The 17,500-nt window shown below is 42.7% G+C and overlaps 2 protein-coding genes across 3 annotated transcripts in view; one reads left to right on the top strand and one right to left on the bottom strand.

Annotated features, from left to right (window-relative positions):
* The window catches only part of rnf175 (ring finger protein 175), a 6,727-nt gene extending 1,876 nt beyond the window's left edge, over nucleotides 1-4,851 (top strand). For both annotated transcript variants that reach the window (XM_017458212.3, XM_017458213.3), the window contains exons 4-9: nucleotides 333-487; nucleotides 594-701; nucleotides 1,496-1,616; nucleotides 1,978-2,111; nucleotides 2,383-2,484; nucleotides 2,654-4,851. In XM_017458212.3, the coding sequence (XP_017313701.1) occupies nucleotides 333-487; nucleotides 594-701; nucleotides 1,496-1,616; nucleotides 1,978-2,111; nucleotides 2,383-2,484; nucleotides 2,654-2,774 (741 nt within the window). In that variant the 3' untranslated portion in view covers nucleotides 2,775-4,851. The remainder of the gene's footprint in view (nucleotides 1-332; nucleotides 488-593; nucleotides 702-1,495; nucleotides 1,617-1,977; nucleotides 2,112-2,382; nucleotides 2,485-2,653) is intronic.
* A 433-nt stretch (nucleotides 4,852-5,284) lies between these two features.
* Nucleotides 5,285-17,500, bottom strand: part of trim2b (tripartite motif containing 2b) — a 12,292-nt gene continuing 76 nt past the window's right edge. Inside the window, exons 1-12 of the mRNA XM_017457915.3 lie at nucleotides 17,254-17,500; nucleotides 15,164-15,282; nucleotides 14,388-14,545; nucleotides 13,723-13,874; nucleotides 12,067-12,247; nucleotides 11,138-11,900; nucleotides 10,741-10,841; nucleotides 10,454-10,621; nucleotides 9,668-9,836; nucleotides 9,054-9,124; nucleotides 8,175-8,315; nucleotides 5,285-7,985 (exon numbers count right to left, since the gene is read on the bottom strand). The exon at nucleotides 17,254-17,500 is cut by the window's right edge and continues 76 nt beyond it. Coding sequence (XP_017313404.1) covers nucleotides 7,833-7,985; nucleotides 8,175-8,315; nucleotides 9,054-9,124; nucleotides 9,668-9,836; nucleotides 10,454-10,621; nucleotides 10,741-10,841; nucleotides 11,138-11,900; nucleotides 12,067-12,247; nucleotides 13,723-13,874; nucleotides 14,388-14,489 — 2,001 coding nt within the window. The 5' untranslated portion in view covers nucleotides 14,490-14,545; nucleotides 15,164-15,282; nucleotides 17,254-17,500 and the 3' untranslated portion in view covers nucleotides 5,285-7,832. The remainder of the gene's footprint in view (nucleotides 7,986-8,174; nucleotides 8,316-9,053; nucleotides 9,125-9,667; nucleotides 9,837-10,453; nucleotides 10,622-10,740; nucleotides 10,842-11,137; nucleotides 11,901-12,066; nucleotides 12,248-13,722; nucleotides 13,875-14,387; nucleotides 14,546-15,163; nucleotides 15,283-17,253) is intronic.

The raw sequence follows: 17,500 nt of genomic DNA, 5'->3' as shown, positions 1-17,500 counted from the left end.
GATTCGTTTCAATTCCACACGGCGCAACTTTTCCTAAACGTAACGTTGGGTCTCTGATGATGTTTCAGTGATTTCCACACAGTCCAAACACCAACTTCAGACATGAAAGAAGTCTGTACACTGACTGGCAGGAGCCACAACCAATCAGGAGAGAGAGAGTGAGAGTGTAAACAAAACAAACAGGAGTGAACGAATCTTATATTATACTATAAGAGGAAAAAAGGATTCAGGAGTTTTTCACTGAACAGATATTTATTCTTTAATTTGACTCCAAAATAAATTTTAAAAAATAACAGCTGCATATATTTCTGTGTGTGTGTGTGTGATTGCAGTTAGTGACGCTCCTGCAGATGTGGGTGGTGCCTCTGTATTTTACCATAAAGCTGTACTGGTGGCGTTTTTTGTCCACATGGGGCATGTTCTCCGTCATCACCAGCTACGTGATATTCAGAGCCACACGTAAACCTCTGTCTGGCAGAACACCCAGGTATAATCAATATATCATTTACTGAACATGTTATATGACTTTTCTAATAAAGTCACATGAATAGTGAGATTCCGTGTGAAGGAACGGTCTGTGTGACGTTTTACAGGATGGTGTATAAATGGTTCCTGCTGATTTACAAGCTGAGCTACGCCGTCGGAGTTCTCGGTTACCTCGCCATTATGTTTACGCTGTTCGGGTTCAACGTTTTCTTTAGGTATGTGCACTCTGTCTCAGTGTCACACTTCAGCACACTGAAATGCTTTGTCTAAATCAGAGGTGTCAAACATACGTCCCGTGGGTCCGAACCGGCCCGGTGAAGAATCTTTTCTGGGCCACTAAGTATGAATTTAGAATTCCTGTTCTAAACTAGAACCAGCTTGTGCACTGTAACTGAATAAAAATGTGCAAAAAGAGCGCTGAAGTATTCCACTAGGGGGTGAAGTAGAGCAATAATCTCAGGGCCGAAAACTCACTAAATGTGTTCTGATGTAGTTCTTCATTAGAAAGTTAAAAATGCTGTAAATGTTCCAGACGAACTGCTCTAGCGGTTTCACAATAATGTGGCCGAACTAAATTTTGCAGTGTAACTGTATACAAGTTTATTCCTCCTACTTCAGTATTACAGCCAATTCTGTCTCGAGGTCCATTTCAGTTCAGTAAAGCTACAAAATGTGGGACTGTTCAGGGGGTGAATACTTACCCAAGCTACTGTATATGTACAGTACAACCAAACTGGGAAATTCTTTAGTTGGGTTTACGTGTTCATGTATTAATGTGTTAATATGTGCTTTATTCAGAATGTAGCGTTCAGATGAAAGCTGATGAATGAAGATGGGTAATGAGAGGGGGAGTGAGAGATAGATAGGGAGAGAGAGAGGAAGAGGGAGAGCGAGAGGAAGCGTTTGTGATATTCGTCACTAAACTCATCGTTGTGCTTGACACGTCTGGTTTAAACGGATGTTAAAAATATGAAATAAAGTTCAATATGAAAGAGTTTTGATTGGACAGGATCAGAGCGGAGGACTCGATGGACGTGGGCGTGATCATGCTGTTCTACGGGCTGTACTACGGCGTGATGGGACGAGACTTCGCTGAAATCTGCTCCGACTACATGGCGTCCACTATCGGGGTAAATGCTCTTCATTAACGTCAACACACTCGCGCTCCTGCTGTTGTACACGTTCCTTTATTTCAGTCGTTAGCATTTCAACAGTTCCCTCAGGGACGTACACGCGGATCTACAGTTTTCCGTAAGGAGATATTTAAGGAGACTGCTGCTGAGGAATAAAACGCGTGAGGACGTGGGGAAAATAACAAGCTTTTGTGTGGCATCAGTAGCTCTGCTTCATCACACCACCCTGTTATTGATTATTTTCCTATAACATCATGACCCCAAGTCTTTTATTCCTCCCTGTATGTATAACTGCCGTGTGTGATGTTCCCTCACAATCATGTTGTCCTGAAAATGTGCAGCGTTTTGTGTGTTTCAGTATTATAACATGGGCGGAATGCCGTCTCGGAGCCTGTGCCATGATATCTGTGCGGTGTGTGGACAGAAGACGTTAGTGGACGTGGACGAGGAGGGGGTCGTCGAGGACACGTACCAGCTCTCCTGCAATCACATGTACGTGGATTTCATTCCACTGCACACCTTCACGTCGCATTTCATTAGAAACTCGATCAGGTTTTGACACGAAACGAAGCAGGTGTGTTGGGGAAATACGAGACACGTGACTGTGTCATTGTTTACGGACTTTTAATGAATAAGTCACTCAGTAATGTATGAAAACGTAATAACGTTTCTCAGCAGTTTGTCTTTACTGGGATTTGAGTGCGTGATGAGTTTTCTCTGCAGATTTCTGAAATGTTAAGATGTGAATGTTGTTGGCTGACAGATTTCACGAGTTCTGCATTCGCGGCTGGTGCATTGTGGGAAAGAAGCAGACGTGTCCGTACTGCAACGAGAAAGTCGACCTGAAACGAATGATGAACAACCCGTATCCTTTACCTTTATTTTAATCTGATCCAGGTGTTTTTATACAACATTTTTTATGGTAGATGAATAATTTTTTGCGTGTAGCATCTGTATGTGTGTATATATAAGACATGTAGATATATATAAAACATCTAGTTTGTCGTTTTTATTTCCTTAAGCCTTCTTTCCAGCTGGGAGAGGACACACGTCCTGTACGGCCAGCTGTTGGATTGGCTCAGATACCTGGTTGCTTGGCAACCGATTATTATCGGCGTTGTGCACGGGATAAATTTTTCACTCGGTCTCGAGTAAAGTGTGATTAAGCTCTTTAAACGGTCTGTAGCTGTTTACTGCTGAATTATTTATTTACAAATGATAACTTAATGTAGGACATTTCTTCTGTAGCTTTTTATTACGACACGGCAGCCTTGAGAATCGCCTCAGACCTTATCGTTTATAATAATTCTCCGTACGCACCTTATAAGTGGCCTTTATTACTCCTCCTGGAGCGTATTATGGTCTGTTGTACACTCATTACACCACAGCACTGTTCAATCCTGGACTGTGATTGGTCAGAACGTGTTGATCACTTTTCTGTTACAGCAACTCTGACTGTAGCACAGGTTCATATTAACACGCTCGTTCTAATACGTTATCGTTTCCATAGTAACTGCTCGTTCAGAGGGACGTCACAGGGCTTCAGTGATAATAAACGGATTAAAACGTATTGTGTGTAATCGTCAATGTGAAGTTTTCTATAAGGAAGCGTTTATTTAACATTTATGGAAGGAGTCTCCAGTGTCAGCACATTGGAAAAAAAGAGAGCGAGAGAGTAAAGAGACTGAATAAACAGAGAGGGTAAAGTGAGAGAGTGAAGAGTGAGAGAGAATAAAGAGTGAGAGAATAGAGACTGTGAGTAAAGAGAGAGAGTAAAGAGAGGGCTGGTGAGGGAATTGTTTATAGCTGCTATAAAATCAATGAGAACAGGAACTGACTCGTTTCAGTGATGGTCCTCAAGGTTAAACGCCACCAAGGTTAAACGTCCTCAAGGTTATACGCCACTCCATCGCTGATTAATTTCCTCTGACAGCACGGCTGTAAGTGTGGTGTTTTTGTAGCACAGAATCAGGACCGGATTTTTTTCTAGATTTTGCTCTAAAAACAATTCTGAGAAATGTAATTTTACTCCGTCGCTAAATAAAAGCCATATCAGAGTTAAACTGTCGGTCTTTACGCACGTGCTTATTTATCAAGACTGTTTTTGATCATTAAAATACTGTTTATTTAAATTGTGATACGTGTGCATGGTGTTATGACGTCGTTTAGTAATGGAGACGAATGTTCCGTGGGAATGTGATCACACTTCACCGTGCTTCATGTGACGCAGGGTTTGAGTTGCTTGGCGTGAACGTGACGTCACGAGTCGGAGATGTCGCAGATCTCCTCAGAGTGTCGTGGTTTGTCTTCTGTCGTTGTTAAGTGCGGAGGTTCAGAAGTGCGGAGGTTCAGAACCGCTCGCTGTGTGGCGGGACGCTGCTAGATCTGCTGCTTGTACAGAAAAGCTCAGCTGTGGGGTGAAAGTAGACCAGCGGAGCCGAACGTGTCGTCGTTATTGCATCAGAATGGTATTTATCTGTTAAAACGAGTTGCGTTTACACTTTATGTTCGTGATGTAGGTTCAGTATGAGTTGTGTTTACACATCACAGTATTACACACAGGAACACTAATGCCACTGTTTATTACAGGACATTCATGTTTGTGTACTACTTCTGCTTTTAGTTGTGGCTTCTTTTGCTGTGAAAATGTGTGTTCATTCGAAAACCTGACTAAAAGATATCAGTGGATTTATCTGTACGATTTTCAGGTTTAGAGATGATATTAGACATCAGGGTGGCGTGAGGCTCGTGTACGTTGCATTCATTCAAACAGCTTTTTATTTTCATTCGTTTTTCTTGGCCCAAACTAAAATGGGACATTTTGAATTGACTTGCCTGTTCCCACCCACGAGTCAGCTCTCTTCTGTCGTACTTCAGCTAGGAAAGAACTATCGACCCTCTTCCACAGACACGAGCTCACAGACATCCACAATTGGCTAGCATGACTGTGATTGACAGGGGGAGAGAGAGTATGCCCCTCCCACCCAGAGACCGTTTTGCTCTCTTGACTCCTGGCTGCGGACGCACATCTGTCTCGGTCAGGGTCGTTCATTAATGCGGTGTTTTCAACGTCTCCTTAGAATTTTTTACATTTTGAAATGAATGCAGTTTACACGGCAACACGGCGTAATCTGTGTGATGCTGTTTCACGTTAAAACAATCTGTACTGCTGACATTTGAATGGAATTGCATTTAACACTCTGTTGTTAATAAAAAAATATATAAATACTGATATTATATTTTTATTTTATATTTCAGAAATATTTTAGATTTCTGTTAAAATGCTAAGATTTTGTGCAGATTTGGGACGAGACGCGTCATGTGACATCATTACATCGCCCTCTTCAAACACGAGTACAGCTAAAAGGTCTCATTTATCAGCAGACATCACTGTGAAAGAGCGCGCAGAACTATTTCGTGCGACTGCGATTTCGCCGATATGGTTAGTTGATTAGTTTTCCAGAAAAAAAGCACATAAGTTGCATCGCATGTTTTGAAAAAAAGCCGCAGCGAAATCGAGCGTCTTTGGCCACAACAATCACAAAAAAATCTGAAATCCGGTACGGACTGATTATTTGGTTTATGATTAATTACAGTAACAGTTATAATAAACAGTTATAGTTATACAGTTCTAATTTTCTTATTGTTGTTTGTTTGTTCGGTTTGTTTCCTGCTGGAACGACTAGAAGCAAAAACACTGAGGCACAAACATTTCTGCAGTTAATAATAATAATATTTTAATGTTATTCAGCATCATGACTTATCAACATTGACACCAACATTAGAAATCAAAGCTTTAAACTGTAAACAAGCAATCCTCAATGAAGCGGTTAAAAGGGAATTGGAAATTAATTTGGTTTATGGCGTTTCTTTTAAAAATAACGTTAAAGCTTTTTGTTTTGTTTTTTATAGAACGTGAACATTCAAGTGGAATTTTAAATCATCCAGTAAGTATAACATTCCTAGATTGTTTTTTTTCCCCCATCAGTACAAATGAAACTGTACAACATTCAAACAATCCAAACAAAATACGAAAGAAACGCAGTATTTTAACGCGTCAGCAAAAATCTGGAATCTGGTTTGTGATGATGGAAGTGATGATGGAAGTGCTATTGCCATTGAAATGTATTATGAATGAATTAACCAGGTTGTTTTTCTATTATTACGAGTTGGTAAAACATGCCAATATGAAATGACACCACGTATAGATGAGTGTATGTGTGTGTGTGTGTGTGTTTGTGTGTGTGTGTGTGTATAGCAGACTTATTGAAAGTGTGAGCAAGATCGACCCCGGCGCTGAATTAAAGAGCTTTATCACGTTACCTACTGGCCAAAAAGAACACTATTAATACACATCCTGCACTTTTCCTTGAAACATTAGTCAAGATAAATACATAAATATAGAGATTTTTGTTCCTTTTAAATATTTGAAAATAAAAAATAGAGGCCTGATATTCGCTAGTAAAGTCCAACAAGACGGCGAGACGAGTGTGTGTTATCGTGGATCTACTTTTAGAGCTCCTACACTTCCATAGTCTAGTAACACAGAACGAAGTCCCTGTACTATAAATGCTTAAAGGAGACCTATCATGCCCCTTTTTACAAGATGTGTAATATAAGTCTCAGGTGTCCCCAGAATGTGTCTGAAGTTTCAGCTCTAAATACCCCACAGGTCATTTATTACACCCTGCTGTAAATACCTCTTTTGGGTGGAAGCGAAAACATGCTGTTTTCTTGTGTGTGTCTTTAAATGCAAATGAGCTCCTGGTCTCCGCCCTCTTTCTGAAAGAGGGCTGTGCCTTTACAGCTCACGCTTTGGATACTACGGCAACAACAAATCAGGAGAAGAGGTCTGACTGACATGTAAATACTGGTGTTTAGCCCTGTATGTGTGAATTATACGGACAGGAAGTGTTTTCGGGTTTAAATAAAAGTGAGGACGTAGTTCTGCTCTCCGTGAATACAATCGGAGACAACGGTAACTTTACCCACAATAGCCGTGGAATCTGCTAACGAGCTCATCCGGAAAGACCATTTACAAACACTCACAAAAAGCTGTGTGCAGCTCACTCAGGGGAGGAGTTATGCTAATAGGGCAGAGTCCGTCACCAGTTGTGGGCGGGGCCTGTTCTATCGTGTTGGAGAGAAAACACACGACTCATTTTGAGACACTGTTTATGATTTATGGGGAATATAAAAAAGGAGTGTGTGGATTTTTACCGTTATTAGGTGGTTGTGTACACACACTGTCGACACACACTTATCTTCACACACCATGTAAAAGTGAATTTAGCATATTAGGTCTCCTTTAATGTTTATTTACTCTAAAACATCACTGAGAGATGAACGTAGCCATCAGGAATATGCTTTAAAGCGCAGAACTAAACAGGTGAAGTTTGTTTTCATCTTTAAATATCATCATTCAATTCAGTCTTGAAGAGCCGTGCTGGAGAGCGTGGCTGAATGTCTGTGTAACGATGTTCACATGCACGGAGCGGAACTCAGATTTAGCAGTAAAGGCCGAGCAAATGGACTTTTCAGGTTCGATTCCATACACATGCTCCTCTAATCGCATAAAACTCCATTACAATGCAGCAAATATTCGTCTGTGAGAGGCTGCTGGATAAAGGTGTGGTCACGTTATAGCTCCAGAGGTGTAAATGTTTAGGGTTTAGCCAGACCTGGTGATCTTTATGTGTTTCAGCTCTGCACTTTCACACTGGAGTACGCTGGTAAGGGTAATTACGCGAAAATATATCTTCTTTTTTCCCTCAACAAAACAGCAGATGAGCCACTTTCAACCAGAAGAGAAAAAAACTAATATGTAATAATAATAATATATTTTAAATTCTGTATTTTTGAGCAGTGAGTTATAAACAGTTGGCGAGAGACAAGACTCTAGATGCTTTTTAAAGGGTCAAACAGTGAGGTCAAAGGTCACCGAACCTAAACGTTTCTACAGGATGAGAAATGAAAATAATACGCAGACGTGTACGATGTGAGACGATTCCCGCGTGTAAACCCAACACAACCTGGAAGCTGAATGTGACCACACTTGAACTTTACAAGCCTCAGCTGTCCCAAATATTCATCTGATAGCACTGACAATAATTATTCAAGACGCGTCGATCCATTCCGGCCAGAATGAAGCAGGTAGCACAGGAAAGTAAGCGCGATGGATCTGCAGTAGAAGTGCACGAGAGAGATGCTGAATCACTGAAGGTAACGGTACACCTTAAAACAGTGATTACCGGAGTCAGCCACAACCACATGGCCGTCGGAGGTGAGCGCGAGACCCTGTGGCCCGTAAAGAGGATCCGCCGCCGTGTTGATGTAGGACAGAAAAGAACCGCTTCCATCAAACACCTGCAGGAACAGAGGGGATGACAACACAAGTTATTACAGTCACATGGTGACGCTCGGGTCCCAGAGACAGTCCACGTTTCTACTTTCACGTCTGCTCACACCTGCACCAGGTATTCACTGCATTTCATCACCTGTTCAGGAGTGTAAGAGATCACAGGTGTAAACATGAACGTGATTCACTTATAATACCTGTATGCGGCTGTTTCCCCAGTCAGCTACGATGATGTTCCCGTTAACGTCCACTGCGACGCCTGTGGGAGCGTTGAACTGACCGTTGCCTTCACCGTTTGAGCCGAATTTGAGCAGGAACTCGCCTTCAGCACTAAACACCTGTAAATAAGAACGGACCTGATCTGTAATCAACTGGAGCACGAACAAATGCTGGTATTAATGCTGAAGTATCCCACAGCGCTGTAGAATTCTGGTTTCTGATCTATAACAGTAACAGCAGCTCTGAGTGCAGATTTCACTCAAATCACAGGTTTATATGAATGCACTTTTTGTGTCTTATTAACTTCGAGAGAGAGAGAGAGAGAGAATAGAGAGAGGGCTGGTGTGGGAACGAGTGTTTGCAGCTGCTATAACGTAAGTTACAACAGGAACTAACTCGATTCACAGACGTTTAAATAATGTTAGTGTAATACTAATGTTAACGTTAGTGCTGGCAAAATGCTGTAGCATGTGAGGAGTAAACCACTTTGTGGGAAGTGCTGTTACAGGAAACTTCAGATTGGTAAAGGTAATTACGCTTGCTCACACCATCCTGCTGTTGATCCCTTTCCTAAAACAGCACACCTCCAATGATTATATTCCTTACACAGGTGTTGTGGTGAAGTTATATGAAATATTTTTTCTTGATAAAGCTGAGCTGTTGGTTCTACTGAACATGGTCACGTCTCCGTCAGAATGCTGTGTGGAGGTTGTAATCAAACTTTAATTAATCAAAGAGTTCCAGTTTTAAACTTGAGCACTTAACCCAAACTGCTTTAACACAACTCATTATTAAAAGTTTAAACATGATTAAAAAGATAGCTTAGGAACATTTGAGTTTCATGGTGTATAGCTTACCTTGACTGAATGATTGTGGAAGTCAGTGACAATTATTTCATTATTATTGTTGACTGCGGCAAAATGGGGACCTGGAAAGACAAAGAGTGTGTACAGTCACCTGCAGAATTATTACACAAGCTAAGTGACTCTAAATTGCCCCGAGGTGTAAAGGATTGTGTAAATGTGTGTGTGCCAGAGTCAGGGTGTATTCCCACCTCACACCCAGTGTTCCCGAGATCCAGGTCCTCCACCACCCTGACCAGGATAAAGTGCTTACTGAAGATGAATGATTGACTTATTTTCTTCATCTTTTTACCCATCTTTACCAAAGGTGCCAATAATTCTGGAGCTGTACTTTAAAGTACTTTTTGAGTTCACACACAAACATTTTATATATAGAGAGAGAGACATCGGGACAAAGCAGCTTTATAGAAATCTGGATGTAGATTTAGATCCGTAATGAAGGAAAAACTCCCGGAGACGATATGAGGAAGAACCCATGAGAAGAACCAGACTCAACAGGGAACCCGTCCTCATCTGGGTGACACCGGATAGTGCGATTATAAATCATGTCGTATCTGTATACATATGCTTACACTGTGTGTGATACTGAGTGTTGCATATTATATTACCTGCAAACTGTTTGTCACCGTTTCCTCTGCTGCCAAACTTCGTTACCAGTTTCCCACTGGGCTGGAAGATGAACACCATGCAGGCCTTGTTGTCCACAACGATAACGTGACCGTTCTGATCCACAGAGACGCCCTTCGGACCCATCAGCCTACCAGACCCAAGCTTAGCCTACAGATTAGAAAGCTCCATCAGGAAATGTCACCAATGTGTCTTTTTCCTTTTCTTCCACGTTTAGATGAATTGCAACATAGCAGATCCGATCTACCTCCCAGGTCTAACATCGCCCCTGTGCTGAATCTTTATTGACACCCTCACCGTCCATCCTGCGCTCATAGCTAAGAATGATTTTAGAGAACATGCTCAGCTTCTCCAAGCACATCGCATACACCAGTCTGCAGATTTCTGCTTCACTCCCTGACCTACAAAATCTCCTCAAATTCTTATACAAGCTCTAGGTATCTCTATGCACTTGCTTACTGAGATTGCCGTGTTCATATATGTCTAAAGCAACCGACCCAAAGGAGAAATGCACCAGGTTCCGAAACAAACACTTCATATGAGCCAGGGGTGAAAACGCCTTTAGAGTACAGGTTCCAAACCCTGGTCCTGGAGAACCCTGGATCCTTAATATCTGTGTTCCTTACTCACCTGATTCGACTAATACTTTACTTAACCGCCCTTCCTGAGATGAATCAGGTGTGTCAGAGCAGGAAAACACAAACATGTGCAGGACAGGGGGTTCTCCAGAACCAGCATTTGGAACCTGTTTCTTAGAGAGCACTCACCTTGTATTTGCCATCACTGGAGAAGATGCTAACCCACTTGTTATCATAGTCAGCAATGATAATGTCACCATTTGGATGCACAGCGACACCAGTGGGCCTCTGCAGCTGCCCCGGCGAACGGCCACGGACTCCAAACCGGCTCTGAAACTCTCCCTCATTGGAGAAGATCTGGACAATCAATTAGAATATAACTAGTCTTCATGTTTGATCACAAAGCAATTAAACATTCTTTTACTGAGAAAGAATTGCAATTTTAAGGCACTGACGAGAAAGTGACTTCTAATCACCTGCACACACTGATTATTACTGTCTGCAATCAGGATACTTCCTGATGAGGCAGCTACACCCTGTAGATTGGTGAATTCACCTTTATTTCTTCCTTTTGTTCCTGTGGAATAATAAATCATAAGAGACCGGCCTGAAGACTACAGCAGTGTTGTAAGGAAAGAAGGCTATGGTCTTATTCTCCAGATCCTTCCTTCCTAATAACAGATTAAGCGGTTGTCGTATGTCACAGTTATGTAACTCAAAGTGACTCAAAAAGCTGCATGCACATAAGCATTGAGAAATAAAGCCCTGTTGATGCAATAGAAAATATGATTTCCACTTCATGCTATGTGGTCATTACTGACGACCCCATCTGGGGTATTAACAGGAGCGAAATCTGGTGATTATTGTGCTTACCGATTTTGAAGATGAGATCATCTTCAATGGGATTTACTTTCTTCTTGGGTGTGCTGAACAAGCTCCCACCTCTCCGCACCCCTTTCTGTCGGCTCCTGCTACCCGGGGACTTGGCACTCCGTCTCCTTGCACCACCTTCACTGGAGCCTGTGGAGGCGGCGTTGGCTCCAGACGTGGTAGTGGGTGAATCATCCGGAGAACCGATAACCTTCAGCCGGAAGGGACTTCCTTTGATGTGCTGATCATAGAGTCTCAGTGCCAGACTAAAGTCTCCCTCCTTGTACAATGTGTACATGAACTCATAGGTGCCATTCTTATGGTCCAAAATCTCTCCATCCATGACACTGCCATCGGGTGTGAAGACTTCTCCCGAGATGATAGCATTGCCTGACTTGCAGAGGCCCCCTGACTTGTCTCTGGTGGTTATGATGATAGAGGTTGGCTGACCTACAATGCATTGCTGTAGGCCATCTCCTGAAGCCTCAGTCTGGCTGGCCACCGCGTTGGTGGTGATAACCGCGCCCAGGTTGTGGATGGATTTACGAAGTCCTTCGACTTCCATTATGAGCTCCAGCTGATCGTTCTCCTCAGGTTGGAGGGGAAGGCCCTGACTGGCCAGCTCGCTCAATCGCTCTCCAAAGTCTTTGTGAGTCTGCAAAACAACAGCCTCACTTGCCCCATCCAACGCCTCTCCTGTTTGACTACAGTTACTGCTGATATCAGCCCCCTCTTTAAGCAGAGTGTCTAACTGATTCTGCAGTACCTAAAACCATACAAACACATAAACCTTCTGCTTCTGAAATAAATAAATATCATTTTTTATCATTTACTTGTAAATGCAATGATCTGTGACTTGACAAACTGCACTAATTGCTGCACAGCATGCTTCTGGATGAATGAATAAGATGTGTGCGTGCGTTCACACACACCTTCTGTTTTAATCCGTAGGTGACCTCTAACTCCATGAGCAGGACACTCTTACGGGTGTCCAGGGTCTTGTGCAGCTCACTAAAGGAGGAGTGGATGTCCTCCTCGATAGAGTTCTTCTGAGTGCTCAGCTGCTGCAGTATGTCCTTCAGTGTCTGTACAGCATCTCTGATCTGGGGAAGCCTGGGTGATAAGCAACCAGTTCAGACAATCAAACAACTAACCAACTTTCCATACAGTAGAGAAAGTCAGATGTCATTGGCATACAGTTTGGCTGAAATATATGTTTTAAACGTTAGAATGGTTAAATGGGTTCTGAACAAGATATTCATATATCACGTACACCAGCATTGTAATTATGCGCATTGGCCGTTTAATCATGTACTCATACCATATTGAATGTTTAAATTATAATAAGTGTAGCCCATCTGTTGCTTGACACAGTTTTTCATACACCCTTTGCCCCATACATCAGTGGGAGGAGACCACCAATGAGTCGAACCGTTCTGAGTAGTGTTGAGATTGCATGTCACTGTTAGGTTGAAAATAGTCTTCAAAATATCCAAACAGCAACAGTCCTATGGTCATAAACTGACACTGATGAAAGGGCTAAAGTGAAACGAATTCAAATTATATCTGGAAGATGAAGATGATCTTTAGTATCACCCCACTGAAATATGGTCAAATAATATCTGGTCAATCGTGGAGGTCTCCATCTTTTATTAAACAGAGTAGACTGTGCACAGTAGTGGATTCACTTGAACGCTATGTTTGGCCAAAACCCAGCACTGCTCATCACCCTGCGAACACCAACCCTGCAGTGAAGCATGGTGGTGGTAGAGCAAACGACAAAACCTACTCCGGTCTGTGAGAGACTTGAGACCGGGGGGCAGAGCTTCAGCTTCCAACACCCCTAAGCATTCTGACAAAGCTACACTGCAGTGGTTCAACACCAAAAGCCTGAATGTGTTAAAACGGTCCGGTCAAAACCCAGACCTCAGGCTGATTCAGAATCTACGGCAAGACTTGAAAAGTGCTATTCACCAACAACCCTCCATCCAATCTGACAGAGCTCAAGTGATTTTTACCAAGAAGAAAACATCAGGATCCAGATGTGCAAGGCTGACTGATACAAAGCCCAAAAGATTTGCAGCAAAAACTGATTCGAACAAGTACTGACCCAGCAGAGTGAAGATTTAGGCAGCCAAGAAGTTTTTTTTTTTATTATTTAACATTTGTGTCACAACTACGTTGCACCTTTGAATGTTAGATATGCATTATAAGGCCAAAAGTGTGTGCACCCCTGACCATCACACCCATACAGTATGTGGTTCTTCTCCAAACTGTTACCACAAAGTAGAAATTGTATAGAACATCACTGTATGCTGTAGCATTAGGGTTTCCCTTCACTGGAACTAAGACGCCCAAACAATGTTCCAGCATGACCCACTGTGCACAAAGCGAGCTCCATGAAGACGTGGTGTGTGAAGGTTGGCGTGGAAGAGCTCGAGTGTCGACCTCTTGTGGCTGAATGGGCACAAATCCCCACAGCCACGTTCCAGAATTCCAATGAGGTACATATCGGTTCCTGGGTGTAACACTACAACATGTGGAAATGTTTCAGGAAGAGAATTTCAAGTGACAACACAGAGTCGTACCTGTTCTGAGCTGCGTTCAGTCTTTCATGCAAAGCTGTTCGCTGTTGAGCCACAATTTTTTCCAGTGACTCTGTCGGGTGGTCGGCATGTTCCCTCACAATACACTCCTCACACACAGCACTCTCACACGGCAGACAATAAAATGCTAGGGCCTAAAAATATATAGAAAACATAAGTCACATAAATAATGTTTACATAACTATAAGTGTGTGCGTGTCCGTGAGACGAGTGTGTGTATGACGCAGAAGAACACTGTTCTTTAACCTGAACACAAGAGTGATCAGAACTTCATAACTCTCCGTTATAAACTTACTTAATTTACTAATTCACTACTTTATTATCCTGCTGACATTTTATTTATTTAAATTGTAGTTGTGTCAGTCTAACAGCTGACTGTCTTTGGTTCAGAGGTAGTTACAGGGAAAGTTTTCATCCATTTGAGGATGCAGTGATTTTCCTTCTGAATGGAGGCCACAGCGGAGTTCTGGGTACACACGGTCTGATTTATTTTTCTAGGGCAGAAATATGAGAGTCACAGGAGACATAGTCTAAAACACTTTAGCCATGCTATCACTGTGTGTGTGTGTGTGTGTGTGTGTGTGTGTGTGTGTGTGTGTGTGTGTGTGTGTGTGTGTGTGTGTGTGTGTGCGCGCGCGCACTCCTACTTTTCCTTTATGTTGAGAGCAAACTGTTCCTTTGCCAGGAAAAGCCTCCAGAACGGTACATTCCTCACTGCTGCTGTCCGGAGAACCTTGCTGTGCCTCCATGTGGTTTGGAGGGAGAACTAACGCAGACTAGCGCAGACGAGCACAGTGACTGCACACTGACATCAGAATCATGAAACAGGAAAAAATTAATCATTATTCCTTGGTGTAAGGCAGTGGAAATACAAAGTCTGCAGTATTTCAGCTGAAACACACAAGGGTCCAAAAGTCCGAGTCAAAGTCTGAGTCATTAGTTAATTTACATTTCTGTTTTTTTCCCCTAACAAAACTATACAGTGATAGAAAAAGGCTGTGACTAGTGATGAATGAACATTTTATTATTAGTAGTAGTAGCAGTAGTAGTAGTATTAAAGTGCTTCTTTTTGAAAAGACATTTAGTGCACACACATAACAAGTGTAAAGTAAATATAATAAGAGAATAAAAGTAAATAAAAAACTAAAAAAGTGGATTTTTAAAAATGGTGTAAATTTACCATGTGGTGATTTGGATCAAATGTAAATGAAGCGCACAACAGAGCAGAGTTGTAAGAGTGTGTGATTGGCCATGCTGTCTGGGTGGGAGGGGCATACGTTCTGTGGACTGGCCAAGACCATGTCCAAAAATCCCAAAAATACACATATACATTAACATAACACCCACCCCCAAACGACCCCCCACCCCCACCCCCTTCCCGAACAATTCCAGGAAATGGAAGTCTGTTAGACACGTTTCTTACCTTTAATATGAAGCACAGAGTGTGTGTGTTCACACTAATGTTCACTGTGCAGTTCTCATCCACTGAACACACACAGTTTTACAGGCCAAATATGATCTCCCCTCATCTTACACTCGGCCCTGTGGAGGACACACACACACACACACATAAACTCTGTACTATTTACTGACTTCAGTTTTTCTCCCTCACACCACCATTATACTGACACTCACACACTGCCCTCTCTCTCTCTCTCTCTTTCTCTCTCTCTCTCTGTCTCTCTCACTGTCTCTCTCTCTGTGTCTCTCTCTCTGTCTCTCTCTCTCTCACTGTCTCTCTCTATCTCTCACTGTCTCTCTCTCTGTCTCTCTCTCTCTCACTGTCTCTCTCTCTGTCTCTCTCACTGTCTCTCTCTCTGTGTCTCTCTCTCTGTCTCTCTCTCTCTCTCTCTCTCTCGCTCTCTCTCTCTCTCTGTCTCTCTATCTCTCGCTGTATCTCCCTCTCTCTCTCGGTCTCTCTATCTCTCTCGCAGTCTCTCTCTCTGTTTCTCTCTCTCTCTGTCTCTCTCTCTTTTCCTGAGCTGAGTGAAGTGCCCAGTGTTTTATTTCTGTTTCTAATTGTGTTTGTTTATGAATCTGTGAAACTGAAAGATGGGCTGATGTTGATGAATTTCAAGTCTAAGGGGGACATGTTGCGTGTTCTGAGATGCTTTTCTGCTCATGACGGTTGTAAAGAGTAGTTATTAGAGTTACTGTAGTTTCCTGTCAGCTTGAACCAGTCTGGCCTGTTTCATCAACAAGGTGATTCCGCCTGCAGATCTTCTGCTAACTGGAAGCTTCTCGTTTTTCACACCATGCTGTGTAAACCGTGTGAGAACATCTCAGAAGATCAGCAGTTTCCGGGCTACAAAAAGCAGATGACCACATCTCCTCAGAACAGGAATCCGCCTCTACACAAACTACAGATAAACTCACATGCAAAGTCCAGATGATTCAGCTCATGAAGCTCCAGGCTTGATTTGTGAATGTTGCTGGCTAATGAGAGTTAGTGTTATTGACATGTTGGAAGTCACTCTCTCTTTATCAATACTGAGGATTTTAGTCCTCATTCAGGGGAAGTCTTAGTCAATAACTTTATTTGTTGTACACCACACAAGGAGTGGCAAATTCAGGACCAGCGTTTAATTTTCTTAATGAATGAATTCTCTTTAGTGTTGAATTTTCCTTTAGAAAGATACCAGAGGACAGAAAACAGACTGGTGCAGGAAAGACCTACTGTCACTCAGCAGTGCGGTGGATTGAGATTTATTGATGATGAATCCCCCGGGCCGAGGCAGGATATGCACTTCACATGATCACTTCACATGAGCAGATGGAGCATTAGCATTGTAGCATACATGCTAGTTAGAGTAGCATAAACAAGCATAAACAGATAAAGTCTTCCATCATCACTGAGGAGAGTATGGCTGACCTGTCATACAGATGGAGCTCATCAGTTAGATGGATATTTATCAGGATTATATACACAGGGGAACTGTGCAGTAAACCAGGAAGAGAGAAACAGCTTTAACACGAATGATGTTTGCGTGAATGTGTGGATCAGCAAGAGGACAGCGCATACAGGTTCGAGTCTTCATTACATGCTAAATTCTGTCTTTTTTTATATGTGAAATGGAAATGTGTCTGAAATTAGGCCAAGGATGTCAGATATGTGGAAATGAGAACGTACAGCCTCTGTGAGGTCTGGGAGCGATATTGGATTAGATCTGCAGTAAGTCTGAGGCTGAAGATCTGACACATGTGAAGAAGCAAACGCTGCACTGAGCTGCTCCTCAGGAACGAGAGGAGGAAAGACAGCCAACATACTAGTGTGTGTTTAAATCAGATCCCTGCATGAATCCTTTCAGCTTCAGTGCGTATGTGAGCATCCATCTCTACCTCCTCCTCCTCCTCCTTCTCCATCTCCTCCTCTGATCATCACTCGCCCCTGTGCCTCGCTTCCCAGGGCAACATGGTAGCACAGATGCTGCTGCTTGCGCAATACAGACTCTCTCCATCCCTCACTCCGTGTGTGTGTGTGTGTGTGTGTGTGTGTGTGTGTGTCATCCTTACCTTTTCTCCATAGCTCATTTGCTTCAGAGATGTAGATGATGCCGAGTCTCACTGCTTTATCCCTCATACAGACTCCCATTTCCCTGATACTCAGGGTGGAGGCCTGTTTTCCCCCTCTCTCTCTCTCTCTCTCTCTCTCTCTCTCTCTCTCCCCTCCTCCTCCCTTCCTCCTTATGCACTACAGTGACACAAGCAGATCACACACTCAGCGACACCACCAGGCCGGCAGTGGGAGGAGCCTGTCTCC

Source organism: Ictalurus punctatus, chromosome 26 (assembly GCF_001660625.3).
Source record: "Ictalurus punctatus breed USDA103 chromosome 26, Coco_2.0, whole genome shotgun sequence".
Lineage (NCBI taxonomy): Eukaryota > Metazoa > Chordata > Actinopteri > Siluriformes > Ictaluridae > Ictalurus > Ictalurus punctatus.
This window is presented reverse-complemented; position numbering and strand designations above follow the sequence as displayed.